This window comes from Lagenorhynchus albirostris, chromosome 14, assembly GCF_949774975.1.
Source record: "Lagenorhynchus albirostris chromosome 14, mLagAlb1.1, whole genome shotgun sequence".
Taxonomy (NCBI): Eukaryota; Metazoa; Chordata; class Mammalia; order Artiodactyla; family Delphinidae; genus Lagenorhynchus; species Lagenorhynchus albirostris.
In genome coordinates, this window is record NC_083108.1 from 72469673 (window position 1) to 72493120 (window position 23448).

At 40.3% G+C, this 23448-nt stretch overlaps 2 protein-coding genes and 1 pseudogene across 6 annotated transcripts in view; 1 reads left to right on the top strand and 2 right to left on the bottom strand.

Annotated features, from left to right (window-relative positions):
• Nucleotides 1-23448, top strand: part of MAPKAPK5 (MAPK activated protein kinase 5) — a 37486-nt gene that overhangs the window by 11088 nt on the left and 2950 nt on the right. For 2 of the 5 annotated variants that reach the window (XM_060120668.1, XM_060120669.1), the window contains exons 3-13: nucleotides 690-763; nucleotides 1249-1324; nucleotides 2119-2216; nucleotides 3649-3761; nucleotides 5202-5287; nucleotides 6039-6134; nucleotides 14860-14940; nucleotides 17420-17607; nucleotides 19707-19827; nucleotides 22364-22494; nucleotides 22758-22879. In XM_060120668.1, coding sequence (XP_059976651.1) covers nucleotides 690-763; nucleotides 1249-1324; nucleotides 2119-2216; nucleotides 3649-3761; nucleotides 5202-5287; nucleotides 6039-6134; nucleotides 14860-14940; nucleotides 17420-17607; nucleotides 19707-19827; nucleotides 22364-22494; nucleotides 22758-22879 — 1186 coding nt within the window. The remainder of the gene's footprint in view (nucleotides 1-689; nucleotides 764-1248; nucleotides 1325-2118; nucleotides 2217-3648; nucleotides 3762-5201; nucleotides 5288-6038; nucleotides 6135-14859; nucleotides 14941-17419; nucleotides 17608-19706; nucleotides 19828-22363; nucleotides 22495-22757; nucleotides 22880-23448) is intronic. The other 3 variants (XM_060120670.1, XM_060120671.1, XM_060120672.1) reach the window with 3 other exon arrangements.
• On the bottom strand, nucleotides 14044-14557 carry LOC132504382 (small ribosomal subunit protein uS5-like; annotated as a pseudogene).
• The window catches only part of TMEM116 (transmembrane protein 116), a 138554-nt gene continuing 129817 nt past the window's right edge, over nucleotides 14712-23448 (bottom strand). Inside the window, exons 12-13 of the mRNA XM_060120678.1 lie at nucleotides 18194-18296; nucleotides 14712-14862 (exon numbers count right to left, since the gene is read on the bottom strand). Coding sequence (XP_059976661.1) covers nucleotides 18207-18296 — 90 coding nt within the window. The 3' untranslated portion in view covers nucleotides 14712-14862; nucleotides 18194-18206. The remainder of the gene's footprint in view (nucleotides 14863-18193; nucleotides 18297-23448) is intronic.

The window sequence follows — 23448 nt, forward strand, 5'->3', positions numbered from 1 at the left end:
ACATATGGCAACAGAAGCTCAATATTTAGTGACTACACAGTAATTCAATAAAAACTTTAATTAAACTGTAGAGGCTGTATCTGGAACTATTGAAAGCTATTGGAATCTATTAAAACTGTGAAGAATATAGTTATACAGTGAACGTGACAATATCTTTGTACTCAAAATAGCACTTGAAAACTAGATAAATGTACTACAATATTTATTACTATTTTATTTGAACTTTTAAGTTTTAATTTATTCAGTTATTCCAATTTGATCAACTTGTTCAAGGATATAGACCTCTATATCATAGCAGCATATATCAGACCAGTCTTTCTAGAATCTCAGAAAATATACTTGACCATTTGGCAAATAAGTACTTAGTAGTGAAACATTTTGAAAGAATATCTTCTTCCCACACTCAAGAAAAAAAAACCACAGAGTATTTACTCACATGGACCTTGAAGATGAGCTGAAGAATTTCTTTTTATCCTAAAGTTTGCCTTCTCTTGTTGGAAAGCAATGCCTAGCATAGTCCTGTAGGCGAAATGTGTAATTATAAAGCCCTACAGAAAGCTCTACTTATCAGCTTCTTTCAGAAGCTGAGATGTTGAGCATTAAGGTTTTCTGTTGTCCCACCTCTGCTTAACTATTCAGCTTTTTAACTGGAGAATCATTCTCTGCCTCCTCCATTTTTATTTTAATAGGAAACCTCCATTTTAGAGGAATACAATATCAATTGGACTCAGAAGCTGGGAGCTGGAATTAGTGGTCCAGTTAGGTAAGAGACCCATGTGCAAACTATGACACAATTGTTCTCAAGAGGACCTGTTCGAAATACATCTTAAGTTAGAAGCATTAGGTTTGCCAGATTTGTGAAACAGCCTTAATTTAACAAGCAGAGGTATTTATGATAGGCTTTTTCTCATCCATTTAGAAATATATTTAAGTGACGAAGTCACATGATCTGTAACAGAATCATTTAAGATGTTGATACCATGGAGCCACTGTATGAGTCACTTGTAGCCAGCAGAGGCCATTTTGTCTTTCTTGGACAGCATCAAGTTGATTTCACATGTCTAAGGCCTGTGAAGGGTGGGCGAGATGCCTTTCTGCCTTTCCATCTGCTAGACCTGGGGGCAAGTTTGTTCTGATGTGCCTGGATATATTTTTGATTAGAAGCACAGTTCTCAAAGAACAGCTTGCTAAATTAGTTTTCACTGTAACTTAGATAATTTCTGATTGAACTTTTTTCTCCAAATCTAGAGTCTGTGTGAAGAAATCTACCCAAGAACGGTTTGCACTGAAAATTCTTTTTGATCGTCCAAAAGCTAGAAATGAGGTATGGTCCTTTATTGCCTTGATTTGCCTAAATATTTGAAGTGCCTAAGAATTATTCTTTTTACAAGTAAGGCAGCTTCATGGAGAGAATACAGAGATTCACAAAGAATTTTATGTTCATACTTACTCTCTTTATATTCATACTTTTTGCTATTCCATGTTATCATTATAAAGCAGTTCTTCATCCATCAATACCAAAAGCTGTTAGTGAAGTCTTGCTTCCTTTCAAACCACCTTTTGTTCTTTTTCAGTTAATGCGATTCTTATACCCCAAAATACTCAGGTTTACTTCAGCTTTTGCTTATTGGAAAAGGTCTTTAAAGAGTGGAGATAAAATAGTATGAGGAAGGTTCTAGTGAATAGTGTATTGAAAAGATGTTGCAGGAGAACTCTGAGGATGTATTTCTAGTTTTTAATAATAGGCATTTGTTTAAAATTATTTGGATGTGGTGATGACATGTTAATAATATGCAATGAAGGACTTATTCTTTTGCTTAGAGATATATGAATAATTTCTGAAATAAGATGTATTATTTACCAAATTTTTCATTTGCTAATAGATAGGACAGTAGAAGTAAATAAACCTGTTGGCGAGGTTTTTTTCATGGAAAGAGCATTAAGGAGGTAATCTCTGTATGAAAACACTTTTTTTTTTTACATCATTCCAGGTGATAAGGTTTTTTACTGTAATAGGCTCATCCACGGGCCTAGTGTGGTCAGTTTTGGGGGGAAAGTTTGGAGAGAAAATGTTGGCATCCCCTATGTACAGAAACATTTCCTCTGTTCTTCTTTAAGGTACGTCTGCACATGATGTGTGCCACACACCCAAATATAGTTCAAATCATTGAAGTGTTTGCTAACAGTGTACAGTTTCCTCATGAGTCCAGCCCCAGGTAAGACTACACAGGGTCATTATCACATGACCACCTCTCCATATGTAAGCCAAGGTGTAGTGGGGTCTTCTTTTCTTTTGTGCCCTCTTTCTCTCCCTTCCCTTCCCTCCCTCCCTGCCTGCCTCCCTCCCTTCCTCTTTCTTTTTCTTCTCTCCTTTACTTTTTAATTTGGAAATTTTCAAACATTTGTAAAAGAATCATGTAATGAATCCTTAAGTACCCATCACCCAGCCTCAACAGTTATCAACTCATTGCCAGCCGTGCTTCATCTATACCCTACAAACTCTCCTGGCCCCCCCTGAGTAATGTGGAATTAAAACAGATTCTATTTCAAATTAGCAAAAGGAGACCAAATATTATTCTAGGCAATGTCTTAGAAGTTGATATGGCAAAAAGCCCTTATTGCTGAATCTGACATTCCTTTTAAAGGAAGAAATCAACATCATTCTTTTAGCCTCCAAATGTTTGGCAAGCTCATTGGGTGTCATTCTAAATCTTTTCCAGGGAATTCAAAGTTAAATAAGGTATGGTTTCCATTGAAGGGACTGAGATGTAAACCTATTATTCTAGCAGTGTGATAGGTACCAAGGAGAGGCATGCATAAAGTATTTTGAGCTTACAAAGGAGGAGAGCTGCCCTCTGTAGGCTAGGGAGGCGGGAGGCGAGGTGTCTCAGAGCAGTTACGTGGGGGCGAGGACTTGAAGGGGGTGAGTAGGAGTTTTCCAGATGGAAAAAGATGGAATTTGTAAAGAAGAATGGGAAATCAAATGATTATTTCTTAAAATTGTGCTCTGTTGGTGAAAGCATTTGGATGGAAGCTGGAAGCATTTATATCAAAGAGTGGTAACCAAAATTCGGATTTTTTTTTTCACAACATGAGAATTTTTGCTTTTATTTAGTAGCTGTGTAACCCTATCTGGCTATCTTGCTGGGCATGCTGTGGGTCATATGGAAAACTAGTGGAGTGGGGGCAGGGAGTAGAGAGGGGGAGACACACACACACACACACACACACACGCGCACACACACACACACACACACACACACACACGAGTGAATAACCAAGACAGCCCAACTGAATGACTTGATATTCATGTCCTATACAAAGTCGTATTCTGTTTTCCATACACTTTCAGTGTAGCTTCCATAAAATGTATATACAAGTTAAGTACAGAATCTTCAAAAGGATCATTGTCTTCAAAACTAATTCTTCTGCTTTCTTTTAGCTTCTTAGAAACCTTTAGGTCAGGGATAGTCCTCATTCATAGTGTCCAGCTGGTAGTGACAAGGGATCCAACTCAAAGGGGCTTGGTAGGACTAGATTTAGGAAGTAGTAACACTTTGTAGATGAGGTATCTAGGTTAGCTACTTGATGTTTCAGTTTTGTTTTGCTTTGTTTTTTAACTTAACAAAATCAAATGCTTTCAAACAGGGCTCGACTCTTAATTGTAATGGAGATGATGGAAGGGGGAGAGCTATTTCACAGAATCAGCCAGCACCGGCACTTTACAGAGAAGCAAGCCAGCCAAGTAACAAAGCAGGCAAGTTAACCCCGGGTACCAATCAAACTGCCAACGGTGTTGGTTAACAAGTACAATTTCATTGGGGGGAATAAAAGAAAGCTTGAAGAAAAGCTCTATTTGATCTCTCATTGCCTGCTTTGTTATGTAATTAGAAAAGATGCCTTGACAGGAGGAATGTGACCCCCTTTTATGCTTTGGTGGGGGGAACCTGTATTCTTAAGTGGTTTTCAATTGTTTGCCTATGATAAGATTTAAATAAACTCTGGAAGGAAGGTAATCTTAACTCCTTTTTAGATTGTAGATAATCTTTAGACGTATAGCTTCCAAGCACTGTTATTGGACTTTGAGATAAAATGCTAGTGATACTACCTGAAAGACTGTATGGTGTAAAAATATGTTCTAAGGCAATTACATATAAGATACTTTATGCTTATGAGTCACCTTTCTCTCATCAGATTTTAATAGTAGTCTAAGGTCTTTGTAATTCTGGGTTATTCCTGGTTTTATGTTCTCTCTATTTTGACATCACATTTTATTGCTAGAGGAATGATGTACGTCACAAACAATACTAGGAATCCAACTGGAAATAACCTCATGAGGAGATGAAAAAGCTAAACCCTCAAGGTTTCTCTTCAGGCCAAGCAAGCAAAGCAGAGAGAAGCAGGACACGTAGCCCAACTGGTTCTTAATGAAAAAATTCTTCCAAATTTTCTGTGAGCCTCAAGCATTTTTTGATGCCTCCTTTCTGGTAGGGAGGAACTGATATTTGGAATGCCAAGGCAATTCCATACAGAGTGTTAAAGAACAGATAAAATCTGTTCTATTTGATTTTAAAAATTATAGCTTGTATTTTTCAAATATTAGGCCTAAAGGATGAGCTCTGATAATCTTCTGTAAAACCAAACTCCTTTAAATCCCCCTAAACAGGCAACATTTTCAACCAGTGGGACGGGCAGATTAGAACATCAGGTGGAAAAATCCATTCAGCTGCTTTCTGTTGTTCTTGAAAGCAGAACTTCAAGTTGGGCTCCCTGAAGAGTGCAGGTTTCCTTTGAGTCAGGCGCTAGTGCCACTGCCCTGCTAGGGGGAAGCCAGGCCCTCTGAGGACTGCCTGGCCCAGTGTTTGCTTTGCAGTACTTGTCACATCTCAGTGACAAGTGAATGGAAGTGCAAGTATTTCATTTTTCCCATTTCATACAGGATTTAACCATCAGTTGATTATGACAAAGAATTGTTTTACTGTTGTATTTTTTCTTTTTGTTGAACAAAATACAGCTTAATTCATTTCTGTTTCTTGATATCTGAAATCTTACTTAATTTCTGCTTTAAAATTGAAAACTGACCACAGTCTTAATTGACTTAGTAAGGATCATTTTTTAACATCCTGAGTTCTCTAAACCAGGGGAATTAAAGAGCTATCTTTTCTAAGATATGGTTGCTCCATTATGTCCTTTCCAGATAGCTTTGGCTCTACAGCACTGTCACTTGTTAAACATCGCACACAGAGACCTCAAGCCTGAAAATCTGCTCTTCAAGGATAACTCTTTGGTGAGATGACTTGCCCTTCTGTATTTTAGTGCTGCTACTCTCAGTATAGTTCAGGAACAGTGTGTAGGTGTGTATATGTTTGGAGTGCTCTGAATCCATGGTGAAGAGGCTTTAGGCCAAAGCGCTGCAAGCAGCTTACTTTTCCCATATCTGTTTCCTTGCTAGAGGCTCAGAGAAATTGTACCATACCCCTGGCATCGATCATTTTGGATGACACTGATGTGTGTTTGTACATAAGGACTTTAGATTTTGGATATTATTTGGAAGGACTTTGGGAAGGGGCAGGAATCTATATGCTGTTATATGTTACCTTGGAACTTAGTGGTTGTGTTCAGTGTTAACCCTCATAAGGTGTGTTTTCCTCTCCAGCCCCAATCCATGCCCCATGCACTGTGTCCCACCAGATAACTTACTCTGGCTATCATGAAGCTGATGTTGAGGGTGAAGCAGCACCCTAGATTGATGAGAGATAATGGGCCAATAGAGTCAGGAAGCATCTTGATTTTAGTGCTGCCTTTACAAGTTATAAAACAGGGATAATTGTGAGTGGGTAGAAATTCCTTACTTCTGTATTACTAAGAACAGTTTCTAAATATGAATCATTGTCTCCAGAGCTGAGGACATGCTACTCATAGGTTCAGGTCTCAGCTAGAAACTCCTGAGAGCTTAAGGTAACATGTCTTGCACCTGCATCTTCCTTTAACGTTTTCCGAGAACTCTGGAGCAGTGACTCCCATTTGTTTTATTTCAGGATGCCCCAGTGAAGTTGTGTGACTTTGGATTTGCCAAAATTGACCAAGGTGACTTGATGACACCTCAGTTCACCCCATATTATGTAGCACCTCAGGTAAGCATGTGCTGTTTCTTCCGTAGGATGTGTCACCAAGCTGCCTGTAGACTCACGTTTCTTCCATTCCACAGCATGAGTAGGTATATATTACAAATGGAAGGAGGACTCAGCTTCACAAACCTATAGGCTGCTTAATTTGGTGCAAGCATTTTATTCTTTTAAAAGCAGCCTTATTGAGGTATGATTAATATACAATAAAATACTTCTACATTAAGTGTAGTTTGATGAGTTTTGACAAATGGATACTCCTGCGTGAACATCACCAAAGTCAAAATACAAAACATTTCCATCACTTCAAAAACTGTCTTGTGTGCCTTTGCAGTCATTCTGCTCCCAACTTAATCCCCTTAATTAAAACCACTGATCTACTTTGTCATTATTGGTTAGTTTTGCCTGTTGTAGAATTTCATAAAAATGGAATTTTGTACCTTTTGTGTTTCACTTCTTTGGCTCAGCATGTTTTTCAGATCTATCCATGTTTCTGTGTGTATCAGTAATTAGTTCCTTTTTATTGCTAAGTAGTATTCCATCATATGACCAAGCCACATTTGTTTATCCATTCACTGACTGATGGCCATTTGGGGTTGTTTCCTATTTTTCACCATTAGGAATAAAGTTGCTAGGAACATTCATTTACGAGTTTTGGGGGACATACCCCTACCTTTAGGTAAAATCTTTTTCCAAAATGGTTGTATGCACCACTAATGTAATGTAAATGTTCTAGTTTCTTCACATTCTTATCACCAACTTATGTTTGTTAGTGTTTATAATCTTGGTCATTCTGGTAGGTATGTTCGTGTTATTTCGTTATGGATTTAATTATAGCATTTTCCTGATGGCTACTGTTGTTGAATATTTTTTCATGTGTCTACTGGCTGTTCTATTGTGAAATATGGGTACAACATTCTGTTGTGTAGTATGGGTACAAATCTTTTGCCCTTTTTGTGTTGTTTAATAAATGAGATATAAGAATTTTTTAAATTATATTCTGGATACAAGTTCTTTGTCATATATATGTATTAATATTTTACTGCTGCTGTAACAAATTGCCACAAACTTAGTAACTTAAAACAGCACACATTTATTACCTTACAGTTTTGGAGGTCAGAAGTCTGAAATGGTTCAGGATGTCAGCAGGACTGTGTTCCTTTTGGAGGCTCTAGGGGAGAATCCATTCCCTTGCCTTTTCAGCTTCTGAGGCTACCTGCATTCTTTGGCTTGTGGCCTCTTTTTTTTTTTTTTTTTTTGCGGTACGCAGGCCTCTCACTGCTGTGGCCTCTCCCATTGCGGAGCACAGGCTCCGGACGCGCAGGCTCAGCGGTCATGGCTCACGGGCCCAGCTGCTCCGCAGCACGCGGCATTCCCCCAGACCAGGGCACGAACCCGTGTCCCCTGCATTGGCAGGCGGACTCTCAACCACTGCGCCACCAGGGAAGCCCTGATTTGTGGCCTCTTCCTCCATTTTCAAAGACAGCAGTGTAGGTAGCATCTTCCAGTGTCTCTGACTCTGACTGAGGATAATTGGTCAGATTATCCTGGGTAATCCAGGATAATCCCCCATCTCAAGATCCTTAATTTAATCAAATCTTAGAAGTCCCTTTTGCTATGTAAGGTAACATATTCATAGATTCCAGGGATTAGGACAGGACTTCTTTGGGAGGCCATTATCCTGCCTACAACATATGTATTATGAATATTTCTCTCAGTCTGTGGCTTGCATTTCAGTTTTCTTTTTTTTTTTTTGGGCCGTGCCACATGGCATGTGGGATCTTAGTTCCCTGATCAGGGGTCGAACCCATGCCCCCTGCATTGGAAGCACAGAGTCTTAGCCACTGGACTGCCAGGGAAGTCCCCATCAGTTTTCTTTATGATCTTTTGAATAGTAGAAGTTTTAAATATTGATCAAGTCCAATTCACCAATTCTTTTTTTCAATGGTTAGTGCTGTTTGTTCCTAAGAAGTCTTTCCATATCCATGGGGATGAAGATTTTCTCATGTTTTCTTATTAAAGGTTATAGTTTTAGCTTTTACATTTTAGACTGTGATCCATTTGAGGTGTGTGTGTGTGTGTGTGTGTGTGTGTGTGTGTGTGTGTGTAAAGGGTCAAGCTTCTTTTTTTCCCTTATGGATGTCGTTGTTTCCATATCACTTGTTGAAAAGACTATCCTTGCCTCATTGAATTACCTTACAGTTTTGTCGAATTGAATTATTTTGCAGTTTTGTCGAAAATCAATTGACCATATATGTGTTGGTCTATTCTAGGCTCTATTCTGTTTATTTGATACATACGTCTATATATCATCTGGATCACTGTAGCTTTATATTAAGTCTTGACCTATATTAAGTCTTGACCTCAGATAGTGTAATAAGTCCTTCAAATGTATTCTTTTTCAAAATTGTTTTCACTATTCTGGATCCTTTGCATTTCTCTGTAAATTTTAGAATTCAATTCTCTATGACAGAAAAGCCTCCTGGGATTTGATTTGAATTGTATTTAATCTATAGATGAATTTGGAGAGAATTGACATCTTAACAATATAAAGTCTTCTATTTAATGAACGTGGTATATCTTTTTTTTTTTTTTCTGTATGTGGGCCTCTCACTGTTGTGGCCTCTCCCGTTGCGGAGCACAGGCTCCGGACGTGCAGGCTCAGCGGCCATGTCTCATGGGCCCAGCCGCTCCACGGCATGTGGGATCCTCTCAGACCGGGGCACGAACCCGTGTCCCCTGCATCGGCAGGCGGACTCTCAACCACTGTGCCACCAGGGAAGCCCAAACAGTATATCTTTCCATTTATTTAGGTCTTTCATTTTTCTCAGAAACATTTATATTTCTTAGTGTATAGGTTTTATACCTATTTTCTTAAATTTTTCCTATATTTTATGTTTATGGAAATTATTGGAAATGATATTTTTAAAAATTTCATTTTCCAATTGTTTGTTTATAGTTTGTAGAGAAATAAATGATTTTTGATCCCTTGAATCCTGGGATCTTGCCTAAATCGCTTATTAATTCTAGTAGATTTTTTTAATAGATTTATTAAGATTTTCTACATACAGAGTCATGTCATCTGTGAATAAAGATAGTTTTACTTTGTTCTTTCCAGTATGTTTGCCTTTTATTTCTTTTCCTTCCCTTACTGTGTTGGCTAGAACTACCAGTTGAATATAAGTGATGAGAGCAGACATCCTTGCCTTGTTCCTGATCTTACAGAAAAAATGTTCAGTCTTTCACCATTAAGTATGATATTAACTGTTATGTTTTTTGTAGATGTCCTTTATCAGGTTGAGGAAGTTTCCTTCTGTTCCTAGTTTACTGAAAGGGAATGTGTTAAATTTTACCCAATGCTTTTTCTGCATCTATTGAACTGATGATATATTTTTTCTTCTTTATTTTGTTAATATGATGAATTAATTGATTTTCAGGCATTATACCAATCTTACATTCCTAAGATAAAACTCAGTCATGATGATTGATTTGTTTTGCTAATATTTTGTTAAGGATTTTGTGTTTTTTAACAAAAGGGATATTGGTCCATAATCCTTTCTCATAATGTCTTTGCCTTGTTTCAAGGTATCAGGGTAATAATGCTGACATCATACTATTAGTTGGGAAATGTGTCTTCCTCCTTTATTTTCTGAAACAGTTTGTGTAAGATTGGTATTTTGGAGTTTTCATTGTGGATTTTTAATGATGTAATCAATTTAAAAATAGGTATAGGTCTATTGAATTTTTATATTTCTTCTTCAGCCAGTTTTAGTAATTTGTGTCTTTAAGAAATTTGACTGTTTTTTAATTTATTGGCATAAAATTATGATAATCCCTTATTAACCTTTTAAATCTTTGTAGGATCTGTAGAGATGGAGGTGGAAGTCTAGAAGTTGGCTTGCTGCTTCTGCAGTTAGTCCTTTAGTATGGGAGTAGGGAATTGAGTCAGTCTACTTAGGAGTTGAGCTTAGTGTGAGCTCTGTTGTTGCTATTGTTGTTTTTACTGTGTCACTGGCTTGAGATTCCTCTCTTGTTACCTTGTGCTTAGGGTGGGGTTTGGGGTGCCACAGGTTTGTGTGTTTTTTTGTGTTTCTTCTCCATCTTTATCTTTGGCATTGGCTGTGTGCCTCTGCCTCAGAGGGGCTTTTGCTTCACAGTCTTTTTCTGCCACTAACAGTGGACTGCTGTTACTTATTACTTGGTGCTTGCTAGCCTGATGGAGGGTGATGGCAACGATGGGTGGAGAGGTATCTCTTTTCTGAACCAGCCTCAGTCTTGGTCAGGTCCTGTTTTCTTGGTTCTTACCATGGTTCGTTTATCCACTCATCTATTGATGGACATATACATATATATATAGCTGGTGCTTATTCTTTCCGAGATTTGTTTTATATAAGCCTTCTTTAAAAAAATTTTTTTATTGAGATGTAATTGATACATGATAAACTATACATATTTAACTTGCACAACTTATAAGTTTTGACATACACACACACTCATTAAACCATCACCACAGTCAAGGTAGTGAACATATTTGTCACCCCCCAAAATTTTACTGTGCCCCTTGAAATTCTTCCCTGCCTCTCTATTTTTCCCTTCATTGCCAGGCAGCAGTTGATCTGCTTTCTGTCATTATAGATTAGTTTGCATTTTCTGTAGATTTATATATAAAGTAGCACATCGTATGGTATTTTCTTTTGGGGGGGGTTTCTTTCACTCAGCAAAATTACGTTTAAGATTTATCCATGTTATTGCATGTATCAATAGTTCTTTCGTTTTTACTGCTGGGAAGTATTCCACTATGTGGATATACCATGGTTCGTTTATCCACTCATCTATTGATGGACATCTGGGTTGTTTTCAGTTTTTGGCTGTTAAAAATAAACGTGTTACAAACATTTTTGCACAGGTTTTTGGATGGACATTTATTTCCTTTTCTCTTTGGTAAATACCTAGAGTGGAATGGCTAGATCATGTGGTAGATGTATTTAACTTATTTAGAAACTGCCAAGTTGTTTTCCAAAGTGGTGTTCAATTTTACATTCCCATCAGCAGTGTATGAAAGTTTCAGGTCCTCCACATTCCTACTAGCATTTGGTATGGACAGTCTTTTTATTTTTTATTTATTTATGTATTTTAATTTTTTTAATATTTATTTGGTTGCGCTGGGTCTTAGTTGCAGCAGGTAGGGTTCTTAGTTGTGGCTCACGGGCTCCTTAGTTGAGGCTCGCCAGCTTCTTAGTTGTGACACGTGGGTTCCTTAGTTGAGGCAGGCAGGCTCCTTAGTTGTGGCTCGAGGGCTCCTTAGTTGCAGCTTGCTGGCTCTTTAGTTGCAGCACATGGGCTCCTTAGTTGCAGCATTCATGTGGGATCTAGTTCCCTAACCAGGAATCAAACCCGGGCCCCCTGCATTGGGAGCATGGAGCCTTAACCACTGTGCCACCAGGGAAGTCCCCTGGACAGTCTTTTTAGCCATTTTAGTGACTGTGTAGCAGTATTTCATTGTGGTTTCAATTTGCATTTCCCTAATAACTAATGATGTTGAGCATCCATGGTGCTTCTTTGCTGTCTGTATATTTTCTTTGGTGACGTATCGGATCAGATCTTTTCCCCGTATTTTAAATTGGATTGTTTATTTTCTTATTGCTGAATTTTACAGTTTTTTAAATATATTTTGGCTATAAGTCATTTATCAGATATATGCTTTGGAAAGATTTTCTTCCAGTCTGTGGCTTATCTTTCATTCTCTTAACAGTGTCTTTTTTTTTCTTTTTTTAAAAATTGAAGCATAGTTGATTTACGGTGTTTCAGGTGTACAGCAAAGTGATTCAGTTACACACATGCACACACACACATGTATATATACTTTTTCAGATTCTTTTCCATTATAGGTTATTTCAAGACATTGAATATAGTTCCCTGTGCTATACAATAGGTCCTTGTTGTTTATCTATTTTATATATAGTAGTGGGTATCTGTTAATCCCAAATTCCCAATTTATCTCTCCCCCACTTTCCTCTTTGATAACCATAAGTTAGTTTTCTAAGTCTGTGAGTCTGTTTCTCTTTTGTGAATGAGTTCATTTGTATCACTTTTTTAGATTCCACATATAAGTGATATCACATGATATTTGTCTTTCTCTGTCTGACTTCACTTAGTATGATAATCTCTAGGTCCATCCACGTTGCTGCAAATGGCATTACTTCATTCTTTTTTATGGCTGAGTAATATTCCAGTGTGTGTGTGTGTGTGTGTGTGTGTGTGTCTGTCACATCGTCTTTATCCATTCCTCTATCGATGGACATTTAAGTTGTTTCCATGTCTTGCCTATTGTAAATAGTGCTACTGTGAACATTGGGTGGCATATATCTTTTCAAATTAGTGTTTTCATCTTTTCTGGATATACGCCCAGGAGTGGGATCACTGGATCATATGGTAACTCTATTTGTAGTTTTTTAAGGAGCCTACATACTATTTTCCATAGTGGCTGCACCAATTTACTTTCCCACCAACAGTGTAGGAGGGTTCCCTTTGCTCCACACCCTCTCCAGCATTTATTATTTGTAGATTTTTAAAAAATATTTATTTATTTGGTTGTGCTGGGTCTTAGTTGCAGCAGGTGGGATCCTTAGTTGTAGCTCACCAGCTCCTTAGTTGCAGCTTGCAGGCTCCTTAGTTGCAGCACTTGGGCTTTTTAGTTGCAGCAGGTGGGCTCCTTAGTTGTGGCATATGAACTCTTCGTTGCGGCATGCAAATGGGATCTAGTTCCCTGAGCAGAGATCAAACCTGGGCCCCCTGCATTGGGAGCGTGCAGTCTTAACCACGGTGCCACCAGGGAAGTCCCTATTTGTAGACTTTTTGAGGATGGCCATTCTGACTGGCGTGAGGTGGTAACAACATCTTCTGAAGAGCAAAAGATTTTAATTTTGGTGTGAAGGCCAATTTGTTAGTTTTAAAAAAAAATTTTATGGACTCTGCTTTTGGTTTTCTATCCAAGAAATCTGTCTTAACTCAAGACCACAAAGATTTTATGCTACAAGTTTTATAATTTTAGGCTTTACATTTGGGTCTGTGATCCATTTTGAGTTAATTTTTGTATAATGTGTGAGGTATGGATCCAAGTTCATTTTTTAGCATTTGGATATCTAGTTGTTCCAGTACCATTTGTTGAAAAACTATCTTTTCTCTACTGCATTGCTTCTGAGCCTTTGTCAAAAATCAGTCGAATGTATATGTGTGGGTTTATTTTTGGATTTTCCACTCTGTTCCATTGATCTCTTTGTCTGTCTTTACACTAATACCATACTGTTTTGATTATTGATACTTTTTAATAATTTTTGAGATAAGGTAGTTTTAGCCCTCCAACTTTGTTCTTCTTTTTCATAGTTGTTTTGGCTATTCAAATTTCTTTGCATTTCCATATGAACTTTAGAATTGGCTGTTTACTTCTACAAAAAAGCATGCTGGGATTTTGACTAGGGTTGTTTTAAACGTATAGTTCAGTATGGGATCACTGACATCATAACAATATTGAGCCCTCTGACCCATAAGCCAGCTGTATTTTTGTCTTTGGTTTTGCTCAGCAATATTTGTATAGTTTTCATGTACAGGTCTTTCACATGTCTTTTTAGATTTATTCTTAATTTTTTTTTTTTTTTTTTTTTGCGGTACGCGGGCCTCTCACTGTTGTGGCCTCTCCCGTTGCGGAGCACAGGCTCTGGATGCGCAGGCTCAGTGGCCATGGCTCACAGGCCCAGCCGCTCCGCGGCATGTGGGATCTTCCCAGACCGGGGCACAAACCCCTGTCCCCTGCATCGGCAGGCGGACTCTCAACCACTGCGCCACCAGGGAAGCCCAATTCTTAAATTTTTATGCTCTCATAAGTGGTATTTTCTTTTTCAGTTTTAATTAATTCACCTTATTATTCTTGTGTGAAAACACAAGCCTTGTGCAACACAAGATGGTCAATGAATTGCTTATAGGGAGCCTTGGTGAGCACAGTCCCCTTCGAGAGCTCAGGTGTAAGATAGCTGTAGGTCTTAGAGGTGGCATCGAAGGTGGCCTTGGTAAAGTTGCCCAACGAGCCTGTGCAGCCGCTGACCAAGGGGTAACAGTTTTCAGTGCCTGCTGTCAGCAGCAGCTTTGTGGCCACGAAGACCAAGACACTAGCAGTGGATCTGGGTGCAAGGATGAAGCATACCAGCAGAGAGCTGCAGTATCCTGTCACCTTCAAGGAACTGTATGGGGTTTGCCAATCTTGTGTTTCCAGGAGTCCCATTACCCATGACAGCGGAGTGGTTGGCCAGGAGGATGGCCCTGTGGATGGCAGTGGTTACCTCCTTGGAGCACTTAACACCCAGACCCATGTGACTATTACAGTCCCTCATGGCAACAAATACCTCGAACCTGAACTGCTGGCCAGCACCATTCTGCTTTCACTGCTTTCAAAGGCATAAGGGACTCCCCTAGGGAAAAGTAACCTCAGATCGAGAGGAAGAAGAGATAAATTCTCCTTCAGGGACTTAATCTTCATGTCCTTGACCTCGGCAAACACTGATAATAAATTGCTGATTCCAAGAAAGAAAAAAGTTTTTGAAAGTATTTATGTAGAGTTTTTTCAGTTGTTGATTGTTGACTGCCAGTGACTACCCTCTTCAGCCTTCCAGCAGTCTGTCTCAAGCTGCAGGTCGCTGGTGTGATTTTCAGTAAACTGTCCCCTTTGGTGTAACTCTGACAGGTACTGGAGGCACAGAGAAGGCATCAGAAGGAGAAATCTGGCATCATACCTACCTCGCCAACACCCTACACTTATAACAAGGTAGGAGAGGAGATACTAATCTTTACCCCTTGGGTGTAGCCCCTCTTCTCCTATGAGGTGTTTGTGGCCCTCTGGGAAGGTGGCAAATTCCATTCTTATCCCTTAATATTGCTGCCCAAGAGGCTGAAAGCAGCCACATATGCAGAAGAGTGGAATTCAAGTATTTGTCTGATGAAATAAGATTCATACCAGTTTAGGTTTTGCAGCAGGAACCAAAGGCTATGGTCACCTGGAGGTTATTTATTTGGCTAGCTGTACAGTCCACTGATCACATTTAAAGATATGTTTGTCTTGCTTTTTTGAGGTGGAGGCCATTTCAGAGAATATTATTTGTCCATTTATGGTGCCATTCTTTCTAACCCCATAAAATACCCAACTTAGAACAGTGTCTAGTACACATAGCAAGTGCTCCCAAATGTTACCTGGTACTTCACAGTTCTTAATCAGTAGCCTACACATCAATCTTCTCTGTTCTAAAGTATGAGAGGTTTAGGGCCTCTTGAAACAGGTCCTAGAGGTCCTGGAGTCACTGAGTAGATCAGAAAAAAATGATGCTGCTTGGGGACTCCAGGTGATATAGATGGTAGAGAGGGAGCTGAGGATGGTAGAAAGGCAGGCCAGCTCTTCCTGGTCCCACACCTTTAGAGGGCCCCACATATTCCTAATGCATGTGCGTGCACACATGCAGGCATACATATTGAAGAACACACAGGCTTCTGTGGCACTCAGCACCCTCCACTTGCATTGGCACTGGCACTGGCACAGCATGACCAGAACGCTAAACAACTACTTTCATGATTAACACTGTTCAGTCCCCAAGTAAGAACTGCTCCACATCATCTTGATCTACTTGCAAAACTGTAGGCAGCTGTGCCCTTATATAGTGAAGGTTGGAAGTGAGGGCTGTGCTGATTATAGTCAGTCAGAAACTGCTTCCTGCTTCCCAATGCAGACAGGAATTGAGTGGTAGAAGCACTTAGCTAACAGAGATATTAATTTACTTGATACGGTCTTCTCGTCATGAATACAATGGATTCTTGTGTGATACATTATTTCCCAGTACTATTTTTTTCTCCTCTTCCTGTTCCATTTTGTGAATCTAGTGGTGTTTGTGAATTAGCATGGCATTCATAAAATTTACACTCCACAGATGAGTAGTATATTGAAATAAGTTCATATTACTTTTGAATGTGTATATATGTTGGTCTAGTTATAATCTTTATATTGGCAACTAAGTGAACACTGACTGCTACATTTACAAATAATTTTTTAAATAAAAATAATGTAAAAAGATGTAGTTAAAATTTCAAAAGTTAAATAAATACATCAACGTTAATTAAAAAGAAAAAGAGGCAGTAGGCCAGGTGACTTGCTGTGACTCCACCACCATTCAGCTGTATGATGTTGGTTGGTGCACTTAGTTTCACTCTTGACAGATGACCTTAGAGATGACAAGATCTCTGTAGTATCAGTTTCCTCATGGGAACTATTTTTTAAGATTTCTCTCCACCTCTATAATTTTATAAGTATGTTCTACAGCATGGGTCATGTCATCTATAAATGTCTACTAGTATGATGCCAAGACATGGCTGAGAGTACCTGAGACACCTCATTTTCCAGGCTTCACTCAGAGCAGCGCACAGCTGTGGTGTGAGGAGCGTGTGGCCACAGTGGCAGGTTCCCTGGGCTGCCTTTCTCAGGTGGACACTGCTTTTGTCCTGCAATTCAGGAGGACAAGCCTCTGTGTTGAAGCCTCTGAGGACCCAGTTTCCGAGGCAGGTAGAGCTACGTTTAATTAAAATAGGAGTCCTTTATTAATAAGCATGCTGTGACTAGAGGCCATGAAATCACCTTAATATCTACAGACATGGTAGTTGGTGGCAGTTTTGTTTTGTTCAGAATATCTTCCCCAAGAATGGTCTTGCAAATGGGCACAGTGAGTCCTTCATGGCCAAAGGATTGCTTTTAGCCTCCTGTTTTTCCCTGCAGTGCCTATCCCTAATCTTTGTCAGACTGCTTTGGGCCTTTATAAAATGACTTGTGCTGTTTTATAGAGTCAGCCCACCTGTGTCCTAGCTGCTTTGTTCCTGCACCCTCAGCCCTGCCCAGGTGGACAGAGTAAATGTTTCACAACCAGCTGGCTTATATCTACCACTTTTCTGGCTGGGGACAAAGTATCCTACATCTGTACCCAATAATCAGGTAGCAGCTTGGGCCTAAGCAGTGAGAATAAGTGACTATTTTACCCCAGACTGGCCTTGTATATATGGTGTGCACATGTGTAGTGTTGGTAGCACGTAACAAATAAGGAGAGAATGGTTAATTCTCTTAAGACTTCCTGAAGCTTTTACAGTCTCTGTAAAATGATTCTTGGAGATATCAGCCTGTGTATATCAGGGGCTGTTTCTGGGTCAGTCCTAGGGACTTTATTTTAGAGCTGTGCCTCTGCTGTGAGTGACCATGTTCTTTTTGCTTTCAGAGCTGTGACTTGTGGTCCCTAGGGGTGATTATCTACGTGATGTTGTGCGGATACCCTCCTTTTTACTCCAGACACCACAGCCGGACTATCCCAAAGGATATGCGGAGAAAGATCATGACAGGCAGTTTTGAGTTCCCAGAGGAAGAGTGGAGCCAGATCTCAGAGATGGCCAAAGATGTTGTGAGGAAGTGAGTCCCCAGGCCACTGCGGGGGGAGGCCAGGGAGGCCTTAAAAGTGGTGGAACACAAAGGAATGTTGGGTAAAGGAAAGTCATTTGTTTCCCAGGCATGCTCCTTCTCATTTTAGCATCACAGAAAATTTTCCCTGGAGCCTGAGATGAGAGTTCTCAGTGTCCACACCTTGGTGAAATTGGAGCTTTGCTCCCTCCTGTTGCTCTCCTAGAATTTGTCCTTAGGGTTGAATCCAGGTCCCTTGGTAGCCATTGTATCTGTGAGCATTAATTTAGGACCTTAAATGGTAACCCCCCTGGTGTACTGAACTGGGGTGCTAAAATGACCATGATGCTTTTGGCTTTTCATTCCTTAGCTGCTGTGGGAGTGTGTGATTGGTTGTGCAGGGCCTGGACCCCACCTCCTGCCCTTCCTACTGCTAGTTGGTTGCTCTGGTGTATATTAAGATGGAAAGATTTAGAAGAATTAGGGGTAGTGAATGGATGATGGGAGACTTGACATTCAGAGTCCTTTGGAGAAATTAGCAGAGCACTAAGAAAGAAGTCAGACCTAAATATGAGGTGTCTTTGCTTTTTCTACCCACCTGTGTCAGAGGCTTAGCTGACTGGAACTTGCATGCTGTTCTGGTATCCTACTGCTTGTTCTTCACTGAGTAACTTTTCCTCTTTTGGTTTCAGTTTCTTCATCTGTAATGCGATAAAGATAAGCATTAAAAGGGCAGTACCTGGGAACTGTCTCCTAACAGTACAGCTGTTTCTGTATGGAGATTACTCTCTTTCAGAAGTGAGCTTGTTCTGTTGGTTAGGTGTTTATGTATTCAAAAAGGGACTAGTTTCTAAAATATACAGGTGAAAGTTTTTTAGGAGGGTGGAGGCAATGTTTAAATCATCATTTGTCTTCCTATGCTCTTTCCCTGCTGTATTCTCAGTTACTTAACCAAAATATCAGTATCCTCTAATTGGTTCTTTGCAGTTCTGTAGAATATATTTCCTCTCCCTAGAGCAACATTGATTATCTTCTTTCAGCATTGAGATTCTTTTCTAAATAATCCTTTCTTTAGAATCTGAAGCTGTTTGTTCACAATGATCCAAAAGGTTACAGAGAACATGAAAGAGCAAGTAGGCATGTTGTCCTGACTCTGATGTTTGGAATGGGAGGCTATGTATTTGGAAGAAGGTGCTGTAAGAGGCCCAGGGAATATGCTGGGGTGAGCTAGGAATTGCATTAGGATAAATGTACAAGATGTAAAGAACTATGGTCAAAAAGCCGATGGTACAGAACAATACATTAGGCTTAGAAGGAAATGCCATCCCCTTCTCAGAGATTAGATTTTTAGCTTTTTGTTGTTGTTTTGTGTGTTCTTTTTTTTTTTTTTTTTTTTGCGGTACGCAGGCCTGTCACTGTTGTGGCCTCTTCTGTTGCGGAGCAATAGGCTCCGGACGCGCAGGCTCAGCGGCCATGGCTCACAGACGCAGCCGCTCCGCGGCATGTGGGATCTTCCCGGACCTGGGCACGAAACCGTGTCCCCTGCATTGGCAGGCGGACTCTCAACCACTGTGCCACCAGGGAAGCCCTAGATTTTTAGCTTTTGAATGTCTTTGGAATAAAGGGTTCATGTCCTGCCAAATGGTGACAAGAGTTTTATCACAAGTAGCAGCCTGGATTTTCAGAACCGTATGACCCCTCGACTAATTTTACAGTCACTGTTAGCCAAAAGAGCACTTTGAGTCCCTTTTGGAAATTATAGCCCACTGTCCTAGAAACATTAGTCTGGGGATTCAGTGTCTCAGGAACTGTAAGCCATATGTAAGATTACTTTACTGAACCTAGAACTCAGTCTGAGGTATCACTGGACTAAGCCTTTTCCTACGATTCTTATCTCAATTTATTTAGTATAGAAAGAACTGCCTAAGGACAGAGTGCCCTCACAACTAACGGTTAGGGACGAGAGCCCCACCTCTGTCCTGCAAATAGAAAGCCTAGGCTTGTAAGAGTTGGTGGAAAGTCAGAAGCTGGAGCTGGTTAGAGCCAGACCCAGGAACTTCCCGGCCTCTGGAAGCAACTGCATGGCAGCCCTGTTGGCCTTTTCTCCACAGGCTCTTGAAGGTCAAACCAGAGGAAAGACTTACCATCGAGGGAGTGTTGGATCACCCCTGGCTCAACTCAACTGAGGCCCTGGATAATGTGCTACCCTCTGCTCAACTGATGATGGATAAGGTTTTGAATGATGCTTATTTTGTTGGCCGAAAAGGCTGTGTTGGGAAGGAATGCTGAGGCTTGACTCAGTGAGGGGTTAAAGGCAAAACAATGCAGAGCACTCAGTCTTTCCCAGAGAAATATCTCTGGTCTTCCAAAGATCAGGATTGGAAATAAAGAGATTATTTCCGTAAAAGACCAGATCAAGGCCTGGTAAATACACTAAGGGAACACTCAAAGGACTATCCTTCATATTTGTGCTATGGGGTTGGGGGCCCAGAGCAGTATCAGACACCGTTCTTTTGCCCAAGGAGTTTAAACAAGACTGGTTGGAAAGACCAATAAACACAAAACAAAGAGGGAACATTTTCAGACATCAGAGCTTTTGCATGCTAAATTTTCTGTGAGTGCTATGGAAATTCAGAAAAAGAGAACATCTTTGAAGGGCTGTAATTAGGGAAGGGTTCCCAAAGAGAAGGCAAAAACCATCACAATTATTAACTATTGTGTGGCATTTTTTAACCCCTTTACATGTTTAATCCCTTTACATGTAATGAAGCCTGACTTCATTGATGGGAAGTTGGTAAAATGGGTGTGGCAGACCTGGCTTTGAAAGTAGACAGAGGGGTTTAAGTCTTAGTAGGACATAATTGAGAGGCTATTGTAGATTTTTGAGAAGAGATTTGCCACAGGGAAGGTGTTTAGGGATGGTTAGTCAGACTTGCAGACTTGCCAACCTAATACTTTTACAATAATCTAGAAGCTGAGAAGCTGCTCTAGGAGCAGAGAAGTAGAGATGAATGAATAGGCTCAATATTTTTGAAGACAAATTTCTACAATTTTTGGTGACTGACTAGATATAAGGGGACAGTGGGTGGCATATCTGGTGACACCATTGACAGAGGGAAATCAGGAATGAGGCTGGTTTTGGGTGAAGGGAAGTCTCTTAGGTTTTAGATATTGTTTAAGGTGGTAGATGGATGTGTGGTGTGGAATCAGAATGTGGCTGAGAGGGAAAGACAGTGACACAGACTTGAGTGTTACTGACTTAGAAGGGATGGAGTTGAAATGTAAGCGAATAGGAAAAAAGAATGCTAAGACCTCCCTTAGTTTAGCTGGAGTATGAGAGAGAAAGGAGAGCTAGAAGGAACAGAGTTTTCTGCTATCTCTGATTTGTGTGCAGTTGTCTTCCTGGTTTAAATGTGCCCAGTAGTCCAGAAATGGTTTGTTTGGTCAGTCCAAAATACAAAAGGATTACTTATACCCTCTGGTTGTCAGCAATTGAGGTGTTACATTGTGGCTTTCCTCAAGATCTTGAAATGGAGAAATAAGATTGCCTTCTGGAGTTACTTTAAGATTAGTGTATAATGAAGCCAAGTATGGATATGCATAATCTTCTTAATGAGGAGGAGTAGCTCCTAGGCCTATAAGATGGAACTGCAATGTGACAGTGTATTCCCATTTTTAAAGAAATGATGTGGTCAAGATGCAGGCTGGTCAACTTTGGAAGTGTAGAAAAAATGTCCACATATGCAGAAGCTGAATAGTGTCCATCTAAGCTGTGCCTAAGAGATGGAGCCTGAGCTCACAACCTTGAGGTGTTCCCATCTTTTTGGTCGGGCTATCACGGATAAGGAAATAGATTCAAGGGTCTGGGGGTGTGTAGCCAGGGCCAGTTAGTATAGTTCTCTTAAATGAGTTCAAACTCTTCCTGATCTAATTGCATGCTTACCAAGGAACTATTTTTGTAAATTGTCAAATTTTGTTGTTGAAATTCAAACAACACGGAGGTATATAAAATAAAAAGCAAAAGTTCCCTTTCATTACCCTGCCTTAGTCTCACCCCTCAGAGGTGAGGTGACCTATGGCTTGATGTATTCTTCCTGATCTTTTTCTGGGGAGACACACACACACTCACAGAGTTTGTCTTTTTTTTTAAATACAGAAGTGGGATCGTCTCATTCTTACAAAGCCTTTTCTGATTATTTGCCTTCCCTTATTGGTCTGCCCGTAGTAAGAGAACGCACTGGTCATAAAGACAGACTTGAAGAGTGCTAGACCTTATGACAGTTATTTCTCATTGTAAATTAATTGACTGGCTTATAGATCAGTTTGTGAGGGTCTACTATGCTCACCAGGTGAAATGCTTGGGGTTCTGAGCCATCAGGGCTAAGGTGACTGTCTACACCATGGGGGCAGGGAGTAAATGCCAGTCAGGGAGGCTTCTCAGGTGGCAGCCTGCTAGCTTTTCCCCTGATGTACATGTATGACTCTCTTTACACTTGCCCTTGCCAGTGACTATGAGTATGAGCCTTCTTAGTATTTCTTACTTGCATTTCTGTCAGCCCACAGGAAAGAAGGGCTAGCTGTTGGCCTGGTATTCCCTGGGCCCTGCTGATCCATGGGGAAGAGTCCTCTGCCTTATCAAAATTTGTATACTGCCAGCATAAGAATGAAATTGCCACCTTAGTTCTTTGTGATTCTCCTTCCCACTGTCTTAGATTGGCTTTTTAGGTGCCCAGAATGTGAAAAAACTGATGACAGTGTTTGCATTCAGGCGGTGGTTGCAGGAATCCAACAGGCCCATGCAGAACAGTTGGCCAACATGCGAATCCAGGACCTGAAAGTCAGCCTCAAACCCCTGCACTCTGTGAACAACCCCATTCTAAGGAAGAGGAAATTACTCGGGTAACTGAGCTTATTTCTTCAGTTCTCCCTCATGGCTGGTGTGGTTGAGTACAGGGTTCTGAAAGGTCAGCCAGGGGTCTGCCCTTTTTTGTCTCTTAAGAGGGTGGAAAGGATATGTTCTTTAAATAGCATCAGAAGTTGGAGATACTCTATAGTTACTTATTTATCTGAAAAATCTGTTCCTTATGTTTAGCATTAACATCTGTTAAGAGTTGGGTTTTGGGGTCTCACCTTGTTATTACCTCTCTCCCAAACTTCTAAAGCACCAAGCCAAAGGATGGTGTTTATATCCACGACCGTGAGAATGGAGCCGAGGATTCAAATGTTGCCTTGGAAAAGCTCCGAGATGTGATTGCTCAGTGTATTCTCCCCCAGGCTGGTAAAGGTCACACCATTTATGAATGCTCTGTGCGTGTCTGTGTGTGTGCACATGCACATGACTAAAGGAGTGGTTTAATTTGAAGTTGTCTGTTTCATCTTTGTGTTATAAGAAAATAAGTACATTATATAGTTTGTGCCCACTGAAAAGAATGGACAGTGGGAACTCAGAAATGTGAGGCTCTGGCCCACCTTTGGTTCCTGTAAAATTTCTAGTTTCGGTGTAATTGCCAGCGTCAGACACAGCACGTAATTTTGTATTTTCCTAGTTTGTTAATGAGATTACAGGATAGAGGATGGAAAATGGAAAATGTGAACAGGGTCAGGATTAGGTTGGGAAGGTCAGGAGCGTTGGGAAATACCATATCCAGAGCCCTTAGAGTACAAGGCTGTCATTAACTTGTGAATATAAAGAGACGATCTCCCAAGTTCAGAAGTGGCCCTGGCTGCTACTTGTATCATGGGCAGGGTGGGACTTAAACAGAAGTCCTTTCGAGTGAGAGCTCTCTTTCAGTATGTTCTCTTTCCACCTAATGGGGTATGATGGGCTTTTCTCAGCAGATGAATGAGATGCTT